Source organism: Lacerta agilis, chromosome 2 (genome assembly GCF_009819535.1).
Source record: "Lacerta agilis isolate rLacAgi1 chromosome 2, rLacAgi1.pri, whole genome shotgun sequence".
NCBI classification, from domain to species: Eukaryota; Metazoa; Chordata; class Lepidosauria; order Squamata; family Lacertidae; genus Lacerta; species Lacerta agilis.
This window is the reverse complement of record NC_046313.1, coordinates 29,095,385-29,112,446: the sequence shown is the minus strand read 5'-3', so window position 1 is coordinate 29,112,446 and position 17,062 is coordinate 29,095,385. Positions and strand designations below refer to the sequence as shown.

Below are 17,062 nucleotides of genomic sequence, written 5' to 3'. Positions count from 1 at the left end.
ATGGATGTTCTTTCTATTTTTAAATGAAAAGTGAGGGCGGCAATGAGTCAGCATGTTTCATGCCTGACCATGCTTGATCCTCAATCAATTTTGCCCTCCATTAATAAGCATTTTTTTTTTTTACATGACCAATTACCTGTTTTGAGGCTGGGACTGAACTCTCTGCTAGTCCTGGGAGGCTGGCAGGCCTCCGGGGCTGTCTGTGCTGGAAGGGTTCGATACTGAGGAGGAGTCAACTCTTCATCACCAGAGAAGCTCCTCCGCACCCCACCTGTCATGGGGACGCTCGACAAACTGACAGGCTTCTTCCCAACTGGTATCTTCCTCTCTAAACATCAAGTCAAACTAAAGTAAAACACTTAGATCAAAGTGTGTTAAAGCAACTCAAGACTAATCACTCACTGAGAAAGGCCTCCAGTTGGTGCTCACTGGACTTATGGACACCTCAGTGCATGCCCAGATCTTCATTAACTACAGCCAAAGGAATTATTTTGGAAAGTGATTCTGGTGACTCATGGCAGAGCCACAGAACTCTATGAAACATCCTCCTATGACAACACATTTTCAAGAATCACCTTAAATTGACCACTCTCTTTATGGAAGATATACCCTTAAAAGCAAATTTGTTGGTGAAAAAAATTGTGGTTTCATATTGCTCGTCTCACCTCTGGGTTTACTCCTCAGTAGCAATTTAAAATCACAGGCTAACCTATGTGTAAAACCTGCAAACTAAGGGTTTTTATAGATAATTAAAGTCACACCTATTAAGCACATGCTCTGCTATACAGAAAACTACTTTCTACGATACCTCTAATCCCTTGTCTCTTGATAAGTGAAGGGTGCCTACATGACCAATCTGAAGAGCTGCTCCATTAAAAAAATATGTGAATTTGCCACCCAAGAATCGTGGGGCAAATGTATTGAAACTTCAAAAAAAAAAAAAAAACCCTGAGAAGCTATGTTTACTGAAGAATTTCTGTGTAGGTGGTTGTAAGATCTTACCTGTGAATTCCTGCTTCAATAGGTGGAAAAAGTTTCACTCTATGGAAGTGACCCTCTCTGACTTGACTCAGAAGGCAGGACTCATCAGTCAATTATTATGAGAAACAAGATCTTTCAGATCATGAATGTAAATAAAAATGTACAGCAGCTACTACAGCACACTAATATGAGAAAAACTAATAATATGATAGCATATGAATATTCTGTGATGTGCTTGACTAACAAGTGTTTTCATGCAAAAATTCTTGGAGAACCAAAAAAGGGTGGTGTCAAGAGTACACTCCCATCTTCTGGGAACACATATCATTTCCACCCAAAGAGTGGCAAGTGGGTATTCTATTTTCCAGGTTGTATTACTAGAATGGACTCCATTTTATAGCACTTTTATTATTAAATTCACTGCAGTATGTTTCAAGCTAATAAAACCTCTGCCAAGTTGGGGAAAAAAGCTACCTTAGAGTTACTGAGGCTCTTTGTGAACTGTTATGTTCTACCTAAAGTAATTTGTATTTCAAGCTTATGCCATGGAAGGTTAAAGACAAGAATATTACAGTAGCTGCTGAACTCTGTAGATTTCTGCATTTTGCTCAAATAGATCCTTTATTTTCTCAACACACAACACCAAAATGGATGTGAGATTCTTCACGCAATCATTAAGTGCATGAATGATTAGGCTGCTATTTGCACTGAGAAACTCCCACTGATGCAGAGAAGTGAAATCCAGACCAAGACTACAATGGGGAGCTAAGCAATATAGACACCCCCATGCAGGTCATGGCCCCACAGCTGTTTTCTTACAGATTCTCCACAAGGAGCTGTCACCACCCATGGTCTAAAGTGTAGTGGGGCTTTAGGCATGTACTGTCTCTCGCTCATTCCAGCTTGAATAAAGATTTAAGGGATGAGGGTCTGGAAAATGTTTTGAAACCTTAAGAGTCTGGACATTTACCTTTCAGCTACTACCTTAAAAAGAACTAAATTGTGATAGGGAACATAATCCCTAGCACTATCATGACCTGGACCCATCTGCACAGGCCGTCTTATCCTACCTGGGTTCCAGCTATGGAATTCTGAGCTCTCAGAACCTCCTATCTCGGAACCTCGGGAGGGGTAATCTCTGTAAACTCACTTCAGCCCCCTATCTGGGCATCTCCACCTAAGCGTGAAAATACTCACTTACCCTTGAACTGGCTTCTCCTGGAATGAACTTCTTTGGCAGGCTTAAAATGGAAGCCGCCTTGTTCTACCAGTACATATGAGTCTATGCGCAGTGCTGGCTTGCCTGAAGCACTCCTCTGCCCAACAGATACGAATGCTGCTTTTTCCTTCACAAACCCTGAAACAGGCTTCCTCAACCTTGGCCCTCCAGATGTTTTGAGGCTATAATTCCCAGCATCCCTGACCACTGGCCCTGCTAGCTAGGTATCATGGGAGTTGTAGGCCAAAAACATCTGGAGAGCCGAGGTTGAGGAAGCCTGCCCTAAAAGCATCACTTCACCTCCCTTCCTGGTTTTAAACACCTGGCTTTCCAAACTGACCAAAGACATGCCAAAGTACTTGTGTGCTTATCTGATGGTAGGTGTCACAGTTTCTTGCCATGGGCACATCAATGAGCAGAGACTGGCAAGCACTTTGCTTTCTTGCTCCTTCTGTCCGGCTTAAATTTGGGAGTTGGGCTTGGGGTGAGGGGAGAAACAGGAGAAAATTGAAAATGGTAGTAGCTGCTGCTGCATCCTAATAATCAATGAAGCAGGGTTTACAAAGTCAGGGTCAGCTTGGGAGACGTCACACGTGCCTTCTGAGCCAGGTAATGAAGGTATCCCAGAGAGTAGAATATTCTCCCAATTCCAGGAAGCTGTGCTTTGTAAAGGTGGTAGCTCTCGCTTGGTAACGACGTTCCAATACAAAATATTCTCACTGTATGCTTGCTTGATTAGTACAATTCATTCTGTCTACTTCTCAGACATAGGTGATATGAGCAAAAGTCTTCATCATTACCATCTAAAACAGCTAATTTTTTTTGGTCAGCATTAAAAAGTACTAAAGTTCATGAAAACCCTAAATGCCTCACCTTGTATGTACAAATATACCACAAATGTTCCCGAGTGAACTAAGCAACTATAGGAAGAAAGTGTGAATTCCTTTTATTTATTTATTTTTTTAAAATGCTTATTGCATTATGTAGCTGTTGTACACTGCTTTAAGGCCTCTTTGGCTAACAAGCAGCTTATAATTTTTAATATAAATATAATAAATATGACTACTAAATGCTTGTAAGAAGAAGGCACTGTCGTGAATTAATCCAGCTGCATTGGTTTACAGCTTCCTACAGTTAAAGCAAGGTAAATAGATAAAGCTTTCTTCAACTTAAAATGCCAAGAGTCAGAGCAGAAAATCAATATACAGTAGGACTAATCAGACTAGTTGTTTCCATCTCATAATAAACAGAGGCAGATAAAGAACTTTCCTTTTAGTTCACTATCAAATAGCACATATTCAAGGAGTTAGGTCCTGCCACATAAAATAAAGTATTTTAGCTGAACTTCACCTAAGGCTCCAACACATTATTATTTTTTTAAATGGGGTCAGATCAAAGGAGACAATCGCCACAGAGCAAAGTCAAAAGCAAACAAAGAAGATGAAACGAGAGGCTTGCTACACAATAGTCTCCATGGTTGTCAGTTCCTCCATCTCAGAAGAGTTCTTTAAATTAAGGGTTGAGCTAATAAAGGTGCAGGAAGAGTAACAAGCACCAACATCATTTTAGAGTCTCATTTTTAGCAAACAGATTTTGTCCTAGCCTGTTACTTTGAAAATGTCTATAGCCTTCTGTGAATTTACAATTTGTCTAACTCTAAAGCAATGCTAAGGAGCTTCATTACTGGAATTAATGACTTCACATTAACTGTCGTGATAAAGGGGAAAGAGAGAGTTAAGATATTTGTAAGTAGTAACAAATTGTATGCTGTGGAGATATTAAAAGCGAGAAGATCAGCTCTACTAATTCGGTGTTTGAGCCTTTCTGAAAATCCAAAAAGAAGAAACATTCCGTTTCCCAATAAAAAATAACAGAATTCAATCTAAAGAATGTGCCAGTTCTACAGGGCAAGATACAGTATGTTTGCAGATACACCAGGATTCACCTTCCTCCCCACCCCCATGCAACTCACACACGCTCCTGCCTGCTCCAGATACAATGGACTGGTCATGCTCTCTGTTTTTTGTTTAATGTAAGTGGGAAACTTGGCATTTCAGAAGGAATTTGGCTGAGGCTACAATCCCAAACACACTCAGAAAAGGCTATCCACTGGTTTGTATGTTCTACTCCCAAGCTTAACTAATCCAGTTTTAGCAATGGGAACAAGCACTGAGACCAAATGCTCCTTCCTCATTGCTTGCATCCTAGTTTAATCAAACCAACATCCTCTGCTGTTTCCAAAATGGGGAACTGTGATTTAATACTGATTTACCAACAAGGATCTTAAACCAACTTCAGAGTTTAAAATCCTGATTGGTGAAACTAACATTAAACAACAGTTTCCTGTTTTGGACATAACTATTAACTGTGGTTTTATTAAACCAGAGTGTAAGCAAGGTGGAAGGAAGATGTCAAAGGTGGGAGGGGTGGTTCCAGCTTCTAAAAATCATGGTTTAGCAAACTGTAAACCAAGTATCTGAACCAGGCCTGTGGGACTTGCTTCAGAATAAAAATACAAAGGAATACAATGTACAATGGAGTTCATTTCAATTCTAATGATCTACACTGCCTGGAACTAAGTTAAAAGTTCCACGTAGGCTAAGCCATTAAGAGAAACTTAACAGCTCCGCTGTAATGTGTGCCTGTCCAAAATAAAGTTTTCAAATTAAAATCTAATTTGGCTAAAATATAGTACTATTTCATTACACTTCCCTATGCAAGGAAGTCTTTCCAGCGTTTCAGACCCTCCATAGGTATTAACTCTATAAATCAATCTTGCCAGCTCCTGTAGCCACAAAAAGCTGTCATCTTTCAGATGAAAATACCAGCATGAAAACCAATCGAGCAAAATAAAAAGAATGTCAAACTTAACCTTATAATGGTCAAGACACACAATAAATCATTCTATGCTGAAGTTCTTTTCTAAGCTCTCACTTCAAAAAATAATTCTTCATTTCTGTTTCTACACTCTCCCTCACTTTACTCTGTATACTTATTATAACTCGGCCCTCCAGGCAAACTCGGCCCTCCAGATGTTTTGAGACTACAACTCCCATCATCCTTAGCTAACAGGCCCAGTGGTCAGGGATGATGGGAGTTGTAGTCCCAAAACAGCTGGAGGGCCGAGTTTGCCTATGCTTGTTCTATGTGAATCTAAAAAAAAGCACTAAGTTTTAGTTCTATGAACAACATGGCTTAATAAAATATATCATCTATGTTATCTTGGTGAAGATGATAGTACTACCCTAAACAAAAATCAATCAATCTCTTATCATTCTGGAGAGAAAAAGTTTTCTATGAAAGGACCTAAAACTGAAACCAAGATATTAAGTAGAAACTACCACAGACTTTGCTTTAAAAAAATACTTATATTTGCACTTTTTTTTATTTCACGTGACAAAAAAAATACTCAATTTAAAAAGTTTTCCTTGTGCCATAATGCACTTTAAGCTTGAAAAACATTTCAACAGAAAGCATCATTCACAACCATCATTTTTCCTGAGAGAGAAAAAAGGCAGTTTTGTAGCAAGAAGGTAAAAACAAATAATTTTTGTTACCCACTTTTCTTGTGTCCTTTGTATTGTTGTGACTTTGACTTTTTCTTCTGCTTTGACGAGCTTGACTGACCATCTCTTGATGCTGAAATATATGTTTTTAAAAAGAAAGTGGATTCAAACACCTTTTTGTGTGCAGGCAAAACACTGCAGGTGAGATGCTTTGTGTTTCAGAAGCCTCGTGGACAGCAGCACCTATATTCAGTATAATTTTAGCCCTGTGCCTCTTGAAACTGCAGAATATTCTTCAAATTTTAGACAGAGCCTCTCATTTCTTTTAATATCACATTATTTGATCCAACATTTGACAAAGTGATTATAACATGATGAGAAGCAAAATGATCCAGATGTGAATTAACAATTGTGTTGCAGGGTAGTAAACTATATAGAATCATTCCCCAAGTCAGGAATGATTAATACTTTCACGTGTAAAATCATTAACATACAAAATGCACACCACCTGGGCCAATCAGAACCATTCTGCCTTTCAAAATATGCTCAGTACAACTGATAACTAATAGAGTCAAGTTGCTAAGCCTGTGCTAAGCCTGACTCTGCTATAACTGTTCATTGTAAGCGCATCATTAAAAGACTGCAATGTATCAGAGAAATAAGCCAAAAGTCAGAACAATGGGATAAAAATATAATAACAATGCAAACACATCCAATGTTTATCTCTTTATTGTATATTTGTGAACTCTCTTGAGAAATTAGTTAATTAAAGTAATACATGCAAAATACATGAACATACATTATTCCCAATAATACTGGATTCATTCAAAGCAACTTGCTTTCTTATTTGCCTTCCAAATATCAGTGGTGATAGGGACAGAATAAGACAAACACCCTGAAGTACTACTGACTACAGAGCAGAACAGATTGAGCCCTGGAGTATTAAGCAAATGGCATTGTGTAAGTCTAAGCCGACTGCCCAAACTATACCCTTGTGCTAGCTGGTAACCTGACAGCAAACAGATTGAACTCAAAAAATAGAAACAAAGATCTAAAAATTTTTACCATAGAGAGGTCTGCTACATTTCAGCTATAGAAAGTTCAGAGAAATTAAGGGCAACTTACATTGTGACGCAGGAGGCTGTAGCTGGTAACCCGTTAGCTGACACCATCCTACAGGGTAGAGGTCAGGAGATTCACAATCCACCCACTGATCATATTCGTCTTCCCAGCCATCAAAATGTATCCTCAACAGACGGTGAATAATACGAGTTACTGTAGCCACACATACTAGACGAGGTTCCATGAGGTCCACAGCCTCCAGCTTCATTGAAACATGAAACCCATGGTTTGGAACTTCCTGGAACAGAGAAGTAGGACAAGCACATCATATTGCTTTGAAAAGCAAAGTTGTATGATTAAAACACGTTCAAAATCACCTCTCCCATAAGCCATGTCAGAGAACCTTTCTCTCTCCTGGTAAGCTTGTGAGCACTCCCATTCTACAAAGGATCTCCTAGAGTTTTATACCAGCACCTTTATTTCACTTTGGCTATAAATACTGGGTTCACGAGACCCCAAGTCAAGTTACCTGGTTATGCTTTACTTGTCGGTTGGTACTTGTAAGGTGGAATGGAAGCTTTAGCTAAATAGGCTCTATGTGTGTATTTCAGTGAACAGAAAAATGTGGTACTTCGGTCCACCACTCCACCACTGACAGCCATCCAGCCCCAAGCTGGAACTAACCACAGCATAGGATAACATATCAATACTGCCTAAATGATATATCTGTTGAGGGTGTGGCCCTTTTAACAGTTGTAATTTCCAGGCACTTTGGTGCATAAGTGAACATGGAAAGCCCTTAATATAACATGTTAAACAGAAAGGTTTTTGATAATTGAATCTCTAATATATTCATTCTTCTACCTATCACTCCCTGCTTCCACCTCCCGCTTCTCTCCCTCTGCTGTACAAACCATGCCATGTCCCCAAATTACAATGTTTTTGGAAACTGAAGTGTGAGCTTCAGAACGTAACCAATCATTTAATAAGCTGTACTTAAAAAAAAATTAATTTAATTTGGTATGGTCATGCACAACAGGACTTGCATACATGACATAAAATATCTGAGTTTTTCAGTGTTGCATATCCTCAAGGAAGAGAGGCACAGAAATGGGTGCATTCACTACATCCCAGCTATGATATTCCTGTTCCAACTAAAGGTGTTCATATAGCATTCAAATGCCAACATTGCAATACTGGGATAACTCTTTTCCTTCTTCAACCACCACTGCATTTCATTAGTCTTAATTCCACAGGGTGAATCTACTGAAAGTACTTATCTGCCAGTACACTTTTCTATTTATAGTTAAGATGCTTTCTATAATAGCTACATGTGAAGACATTTTCTATATTCTATGGGGCGGCAGACAAAGGAATGAGCACCACAAACTGTAGGTACACTACAATTATGAAATATTTTGGTCTTACCTTGTTAAAGAACTTCACAGGGGCTGCTACTGAACCCGTTTCCCTGAGGTAGTCAAACCATTTGAAAGGTAGTTTTGCATAACCTACAAGGTATTAACAGTTATGTAGCAGCATCGCAAAAACATTTGCCCTGATCTGCACACACACACACACACACACACACACACAAAATCTGCCCCAAGCAGTTTGATAACTATGGAAGGACAGAGTATACATTTCTTAGAATAAACTATGAAGTTACTCCTCCAAAGTGGGATCATCAGTCCATCTAGCCCTGCATAGTCTACTTTGCCAAAAGCTCTCCAAGGTATCAGATAGAGGTCTCTTTTACCTTACCAGAGATCCCTTTCACTGCTGATGCTAGGGACTCAATTGAGGGCCCTCCAGATGATGCCAGATCACAACACTAGTTAGAACACTTACTGGGGGTGAAGAACATTGGAATCCAGCCCTAGAGCCTCTGCATGCAAAACATGCAATCTCTCACTGAATCATGGCCCTTCACTCAGCAGAAGTGCCAGAGTGCAATAAAGGACCACAAATGTACATACAGAGCTCTGAATAAGAGGCCACCCCACTAACCTTAAATGCAAAACAAAAAACAAAAACCCTTGACACCCACTGACAGTTTTACCCTGCATGAATTTATCCAATTCCCTTTAAAAGCTATCTAAGATAGTAGCCATCACATATCAGGCAGAGAATTTTACAATTAACATTGTCATGCGAAAATGTACTTCCTTTTGCAGATCCTGAATCTCCTGCCAACCAGATTCACTGGATGACCTTGAGTCCAGATTTTAGGGGGGAAATCACAGGAAGCAATCAATCAAACTAGGCAGAATATATGCTGTTACTAGGCCAGTCTGGGCTAAACAGGTAAGAAGAGTGCCACTTACTTTGAGGATATCATAACTAATGAAGAGGTGACATTAAACCGTAATGCACCTAGCCTAGCTGCTTGTCCCATCTACACCACTTCAGCAAGCCACAGCAGTGGCAATTCTTATACTCCTTTACTCTGCACTGACTAAAAAGCAAATGGGAGAACCAAGACAGAAAAAGAGAGTTGCAACATTCCCAGCAAGCCAAAGGATAGTTAAGCAAGCAATAATGAAACAATTGTCTGCTAAACGACGATTGGTTCGGCAACTCCAAACTAGAGTTTGAACAGAGATGTGAAGGATATAATTTTTGCAAACAAGCTTAAGGAAAAAGAAATGTAAAAGATTTATGCACAAGAAGGTATGAATACCTCGGGGTGGAGTTAGTTCAATCATGTTAATTTCACAGAAACCAACGGGGAATATAGAAGGGGAGGTGGCATGGTAACAAAACCAGTCAGACCCATCTGCTGCCTCAGAGCCATCGATCCCAATCATAAGATATCCATCTGCTAATACCTAGATAAACAAAAAACAAACAAACAGCAGTTAAGATTTAAAAGTTAAAAGTTATTTAAAGGTAGGAAAATACCAGGATGTGAAGAGCAAAAGTTTTCAGAGAAATTCAGCTACTGGTTGATTTGGCAACCCTGTTTTAAGGCAAACAACAATATTGTCCATCTGGTTCCTGAATTTTTTGTACAAGGGACCAGAGGCAGACCATATGATTTGTTTGTTTAATATAATTCCCCACCCCCTTGCAATAGTTTAAAATCACAAAACAACTAATTATATATTGAAGTACAATACACAATAAAATACATAAATACGCAAAATGTAAATCCACTTAAGAGCAATAGCAACGGAAATTACAAGCAAAATTAAACTAATATATTTACCTTTCTAATTGTTGCCACACATATTGCAGAAAGGTTTAATGGATCTATGGCTTCCAATTTCATCCCCTCCTTGAACCATTCTCCACTTGACTCGGCTTCCTTTACCTAAAGAAACCACAAAAGCATTATTTTGAGGCAACAAATGGAAGCAACACAGGTCAGCATCACAGTCTATTTGCTTCTCCAATTCCAATGCTGATGAACAATTCCTTCCATTATAAATCATGTTCCTTTGCAAAACATCATACCTTAGCAAATAAATGTGGGGGTGCATCAAAATAAGAGTCCTGTTTCTTGGCAATATCTGTGAAAAGGGGAAAAAATGAAGATGAAGATTTCTAATTTACTACTTCAAACATCTGACCTTTTAAAAATACAAACACCTACCAAAAAAAGGAGCATTTTTTAAAAATACTTTTATTCCATAAAATGTATATACCGCTTGATGGCTTAAAAAGCAAGCAAACCTCAAAGCAGCATCTTCCTCTGTCTGACTCTCATATCTTGAAAGTTGATGTGAACATCAATGTGATATATTAATTTGTTTGTGGGAAACTCTGCACAAGAGGAGCTTACCAGATCTTTTGAACCGATGTCCTATACTCCGAGACCAACCAATGGGATGTATGAGTGGGCTGTACATATGGCACCAGAAGTCATCTGTTTTGTCTTCACTTTCTTCATATACCAATCTTAACCTGCCTCCAATTACGCTGTCTACAATTGCTACCCGTGTTCGGCAGAGATGAGTTTTATCGACAACTTCTACTCTCATAGAAGGCTTAAAGGGATACTGCATGCTTTCTGACACCTGAAAACATAAAATCGTGCAGTGTTAACATATGTACCTCTGCAAATACCCATCTACAATAATGGTTATGTCAATCTGCTATTGCCCACAAGTATCACAGGAAGTGCTTTTCCCTGTTTTGTTCCCCCTCCCACGCCCAGTTTCATGACAGGTACCGTGACTTTCAGATGTTATCTGAAGAAATGTGCATGCACACGAAAGCTCAAACCAAGAACAAACTTAGTTGGTCTCTAAGGTGCTACTGGGAGGAATCTTTATTATTTTTTATTTTGTTTTGACTACGGCAGACCAACATGGCTACCTATCTGTTTCAGGCGTTAGACTGCCAACTAGGAAAAGAGCTTTTCCTGTGGTGGTCTCATAACTTAGGCTTTGGAAACTTTGGTTTCTGATCCAACTGTTGCTGCTTTTTTGTTGTTGCTGCCAGCTTTTGCTTTCCGCTCCAATTCTGATTTTCACATTGTGTTTTACTGTTTAACCTTTTTATGTAACAGCTTTTAGAGTATTCATGCTCAAAATCATTTTGTAAGTACTATAATAAATAAGTCAAAAAGGCTGACAAGGGTCTTCTTTGAAACCAGCCTCACCTTCTGAGAGAAGTCAGGAGGAAGAGTTTTGGCACCAGTGAGTCGTTTCACCAGAAAAGCTTTCCAGTTTGTGTATTTGTGTTGAATGGCTGTCAAGATTCAGAAAAAAAAACAGACATTAACCACTTTTGAAAGTTTGTACTGCAAGACACTGAATGAGCAATGTCAAAAATTTATTGTCTTCAGAATTTACTTGTAATCCATATGCTATCATCGTGAAGTACTTTTAACTATTTTGAGAACAACGTGAGTTAGACTCAAGCACATCCATTCATATGATAAATACAGAGAGAGATATACAGATGTTGTCATATCAGACTTACACTTAACATAAGAGAGTATGTAATGTAAGTTAAAGGATCAGTACAGAGAGCATAAGATAAATTCAACTAAAGGTCAGCCTGTTAAAAGTCATAAGATTTACGTACATCGAGGCGGCACTAGAGGCTTCCCACTTGTTGCACACCAACCAACTGGATGGATATCAAGACCACAGATGTTACACCAGAAGTCAAGACTTGAATCACTTTCAAAGCCTTCATATCTTAGTAAAGCATTGTAACCTGAAAGAGAAGAAACTCTCATGCTGATCCATGCTACTCTTAATGAAGAAATGCACCACAATCAAACACACACTCCCTTTTGTTTGGAACAGCTTCCAGAGGAAGTGAGCTGATATTGGAAGTGGTCTTCAGCTGCCACTGCCTATACTAGAGCTGTGAAAGAAGGGAGGCACCACAGTAGAGGTTGGGGTAGGTGTGCAGGGAGATTAATGTACTTTGGAAATAGGGAAAGTTCCTACATTGATATTCCAGTCGTACCTTGGTTTAAGAACAGCTTAGTTCTCAAACGTTTTGGCTCCCAAACGCCGCAAATCCAGAAATGATTGTTCCAGTTTGTGAACTATTTTTGAAAGCTGAACATCCAACGGGGCTTCCGTGGCTTCTGATTGGCTGCAGGTGCCGCACTTTGGTTTCCGAACGTTTTGGAAGTCGAACGGACTTCCGGAAAGGATTCCATTCAACTTCCAAGGTATGACTGTACTATACTAAGGGTCACCAGCATGGCACTCGTAGGTCTCTTCCTCCACGGAAATTAAGCTTGAATGAAGCAATCAATAGAATAGGTTGCAGTGAGTGCAGAGGCACCAGTTCCTCCAAAGGATTGGACATTGTGTGACGTCACCTGAATATTGAAGGGGCCCAGCCACCTCAAAAAAAATATTTGGGGGGGGGGCCAAAACTACTCGGGCCCCTAGGAGTTGGTGCCTGTGACTGTGTGCATGTGGTGCCTACAACAATTTCTCCAGTTTGTAAATGAGCTCACAGGTTCAAAAAGGTTGGCGACCCCTGCACAGTACACTGTTAAAAGGCATAGCCCTGAAATATCCCCCCCCCCCTGGATTTTAAGGCAATTTGTTTTACATGGGGCTTCTCAACCTATGTTTGGGAGCCTGTTGGTAAATTCAGCTTGATTAATTTGCCTGACCTATGCTGGTGCTTTAACTGCTATCTCAATGCAAACATTCAAAGGTCACAGAGAAAGAAGGAGCCACAAGCCATGAGTGTATAACCTTGCTTCAAACACCTAGAGTGCTTTGCTTGGAGGGCTGCAGTGTGTTGATCATAAAGGGAATTTCACATAATGAAGTCTGCAGGGAAATTATGAGTCTTAGCTCAAAATCACAAGCAAGAGACTTACCAGGAAACAGGGAAACTACTCAAAGGCAAAGTTTTTCAACCCCTAAAGTTGAAAACATTTAAATTGCAGCTCTAATAAGATAAAAATTACAATTACTCCTTATCACCCTCTGAAGAATGACAACAAAGCCTACAATTAACAGTGTCTGTAGCATTCAAGATCTGAATATGACAGTCTTTTAAATTCCGCAGAATCATCCCTTATAGTCAGGGTTTCAAACAGATCTGCTTGGAAAATCACTGTTGACTTAATAGGAACTTGCCCCACTATGGCAACCTTAAGGATCAGGCCATTCAACACAGAAGACTTATCCCTTCTGCTATGCATTTTGTTTTAAATAATTTTACTGAGACAGTTACACTTTAAAATGCATTATTTTATGCAAAGTTATTAACCTGCTAATTTTACAATCCCAGCAATCCAGAAGACTTTGGTAGGTAGGCTGCAGTCTGTGTTAGGGACTTCTACGCGCACACCTTCTGAGATGTCACCCCAGCAAGTCCCCATAGGTGCCTGCAATGTTAGGAAAATAAGTTAGAAACCATTTAATTCATAAAAACACTTATTTCCACCTATTAATACTAGCCAAGCTCTCTGGCTTTTCTTTCTGGCTATCTGGTTACTGCTTGTAAAACTGGTTCATTCATGGCTTACCTTTGTTGATGACAGTGAATCCCTCCCTCTCTCACCCGCCACAACCAATGAAGTTTTACGGTAATTTTATTTTTCAGTAACCTCATAGTTAAAGAAATCTTAATTATCCTTTGTTAAGTCCTTTGTTGCATTAATGACTCGTTGTAGCATCACTTCCTTAAAGTATTGTGTGAAGAAAATTATTTGTGTAGCTTTCCCTTTTTAGCAATGGTCAATGTGTGGAAATTAGTTGCAATTTAAAAAAAAAATGACTTCATTTGTCAGTGAACCTGGAATATGAACTTTCTGCAGATTTTAACTACTTCAGGAACAACAACAACAGAATGAGCAACACAGGAATGGGAAGAGATATTAGACTAAATAGGAAACGAGCAGAGTTTGCTATAATGAATTAACTTGATGAAGAACTGATGAAATACCTTTGAAGATTTGCTGATTAATATTTTAAAATGGGCTACTGCAAGAATAACTTTAAAAAAGAGTGCACATGCTAGAAAAGCATGCAGTTAATCTAGCTGTGGAAATACTCAAGTTCCTTCTAAAGTATACTTGAGAATCTACAAGAAATAAGTCAGTCTCCTTACATAGATGTGCCAGCAAGTTATTCCAGGGCAACCAAGCTTACTTTTCTGGCAAGGTAAATAGTTTACACATGAGGGGAATGTTAACTGAAAACATGTCTATTTAAACTCTTAGGGAGTAAGGAGTGCGTTAGCAGAAAAGATACATGCCACATTAAATATTTGTGCCATCAACTTAGAAGCTATACATAGAAGTCTGGGAGTGACAAATCTGGAGGCATTATGACCTAAAGCAGCAGCCCTCAATACTTACTAGTAGTAAGGCCCGTTGAATTCAGTGGGACGTCTGAGTAAACATGTTGAGGATTGGGTTGGAAAATCCTGATTAGTTAAAATAGCGGACTGACAATCAAATGAAAACTAAATAGAAGTAGTAACATGAATGTTGTGTAATGTTTCAGCAATGTATCATCTCCAGAATGAAACTGATCTAGTTGTGAACAGGAACATTCTGATTTTGAATGAATTCTGGTCTTTACCAGATCATCTCTGGAGGAGGAGGAGGAGGAGGAGGAGGAGGAGGAGGAGGAGGAGGATTCAGCAGCTCTTTATGGCCAGGTGCTGACAAGGTTCAGAAAACAGATTGAGGCTGAGTATTACTGGGGGGTGGGAATGCTGATGATAGAAGCAGTGCAGTTCTTCTACAGTTAATCAAGTTCCATCATAGTAAGTCTCAACAGGCTATAGCTAACAGAACTGGTGTCTAGTGGGTTAAGAATTTAATTTTGCAAACACATGGTTTACCTGATGAGGCTTATGAAAGTACGCCCCCCCAAAAAAGAACAATTCAATAAAAAGTATCACAGATCCAACAAGTTTAAAAGTTTGACCTCTTTCCCATTTATAAAGAAATCACATATTTCTTTCAGATTTTGGTGAAAAGTACTGATATACTTTGTTTGGCCTTTTTGTGAAGTAGACCTTTTAAGTGGTCAAGTTCTAATCAGTGATTCAAAAGTTATTGTGGTTTCCCCTCTCCATTAAGCAAAGTACTGGGAAAAAATACTGCTGGGCATGACTGAAGCTAAAATGTGGCCAGGAGTGCAATGCTTGCAGAGGGAGTCACCTAGCTGACAGTATGTGTGGTGTCTATTCCTTTAGTTACGAAATATCAGAGTGCGGTTCACTGGCTACAGTGAGGGCTCGTCAAACTCTTTGGAACCATGGGCACGTGAGAGATTGTCATAAGGAACCACATGCCCCAGAGTCACAGATGTACCCATCCTATCTCATACTGCAGGTCTGCACACAACCTTTCCCAAACTGTTACCCACAGGAACTTTGCCAGGAGGACAGCAGTGATTCATTTCTAGTATTTAATCTAACAACAACCCTGCGAGGTAGGCCATATGGAAAGAAAGAGTCTGGGGCCATACATCCCTGTGAGTCACATGTGCCCGTCAAAAACTCCGTTCGACTGAAACAAAATTGACTGCATCGGGTTTCAAAGTTTCGGATTGGTATAGGGGTATAGCAGAAAGTTAAACTTGTCCTTGTCTGTGAAGATCGCGGTTCTGCTAGTTCCTCCTACACCAATCCATATGGCTGTCGCTTCCAAAGAAAGCCATCATGGGTTTGGGTCTCATGGCCTTGAAACGATGGTACACTGTGTATAGCCAGCATACTGTCTTCTCTTGCGCAATACGCTTACTAGCAGAACCATAAGCATACAGATAAGAACAAGTTTACCTTTCGAACTCATGATGAAGGCATCCATCTTGGGCTCCTTCCCAATAAAAGGAAGGTCTGCCTGGGCCACCACTCTGATCCAGCGCACACTCTGGAGGAATTATCTGGGAGGGACAGCCGCCTTCCCTGCAAGGTAAGTTGCAATCAGGAAGGTCTTGATGGGCAAGGTCCAGGTTCATGTAAGTGGGCTTCCCAACCCAAAAAAAAGGCTGACCCTAAAACTTCTCTGCCTGGGCTAGCTAAGTATTACTACTGGCTTTTCTCAAATGCACTAAAAACACCAGGCAGAAATATTTAAGGCCTCTTGGGGCTTTAGAACTATGGTGCAATATTTTTTTTTCCAGGTGCACCTGATATATCTGTTGCATGTGCAGTGGCCACAATCCAGAGTTCCCTTCATGTGGGTGCAAGCACAAGGCTCCCCCACCCAAGAGCAGGCTTTCCCACCCCACAATAAATGAGCTGCTGTTTGTTTGTTTCTTAAAAAAAAACCTAACATAAATTTAAATAACTGCTTGCTTCAGACAAAGCTGCTTGCATGGAATCAGACAGAGAAGGCCCCACTGCACATGCAGACCTCACACATCTCTCTGCATTGAGAATAATATCTGCATTATTAAAAGGGGGAGGAGTGCTAGTATGCCGATAATGCATCAGTGCCATCTAGTGAAAAGGGGAAAAATATTCCTCATGTAATTACATACAGTTTATAAATAAATTGCATCTGAAAACCAGGTTACAATGCACCAAATATACAGTTTCTACTGCGTTCAATGGTACTTACTCCCAAGTGTGCATAGGTTTAAGACCATCCACTATCTGATGCTAGTAGCTGTCGTGTTTGTCTGTTGTACTATTACCAGTACAGGGGGATAAAGAACCTGTGTCTGGACAATGACTCCCATCATCCTTGACCATTGGCCATGCTAGCTTGGGGTGATGGGCGTTGGGAGTCCAGTAACATCCGCAGGACCACAAGTTTCCAATCCCAGTTCTAGCACATATGGCCAGGTCTGCATGGTGAGCAAAAAGTGATGAAGATTCTTGCTGGGTCTGCAGT

The 17,062-nt window shown here is 39.9% G+C and overlaps 1 protein-coding gene across 10 annotated transcripts in view; it reads right to left on the bottom strand.

Annotated features, from left to right (window-relative positions):
• Window positions 1–17,062, bottom strand: part of MBTD1 (mbt domain containing 1) — a 47,779-nt gene that overhangs the window by 10,340 nt on the left and 20,377 nt on the right. For 5 of the 10 annotated variants that reach the window (XM_033139144.1, XM_033139142.1, XM_033139143.1 and 2 more), the window contains 11 exons: window positions 13,474–13,591; window positions 11,806–11,940; window positions 11,378–11,466; window positions 10,556–10,790; window positions 10,228–10,283; window positions 9,980–10,084; window positions 9,452–9,599; window positions 8,197–8,279; window positions 6,832–7,066; window positions 5,762–5,839; window positions 137–328 (listed from right to left, as the gene is read on the bottom strand). In XM_033139144.1, the coding sequence (XP_032995035.1) occupies window positions 137–328; window positions 5,762–5,839; window positions 6,832–7,066; window positions 8,197–8,279; window positions 9,452–9,599; window positions 9,980–10,084; window positions 10,228–10,283; window positions 10,556–10,790; window positions 11,378–11,466; window positions 11,806–11,940; window positions 13,474–13,591 (1,474 nt within the window). The remainder of the gene's footprint in view (window positions 1–136; window positions 329–5,761; window positions 5,840–6,831; window positions 7,067–8,196; window positions 8,280–9,451; window positions 9,600–9,979; window positions 10,085–10,227; window positions 10,284–10,555; window positions 10,791–11,377; window positions 11,467–11,805; window positions 11,941–13,473; window positions 13,592–17,062) is intronic. The other 5 variants (XM_033139150.1, XM_033139151.1, XM_033139152.1 and 2 more) reach the window with 1 other exon arrangement.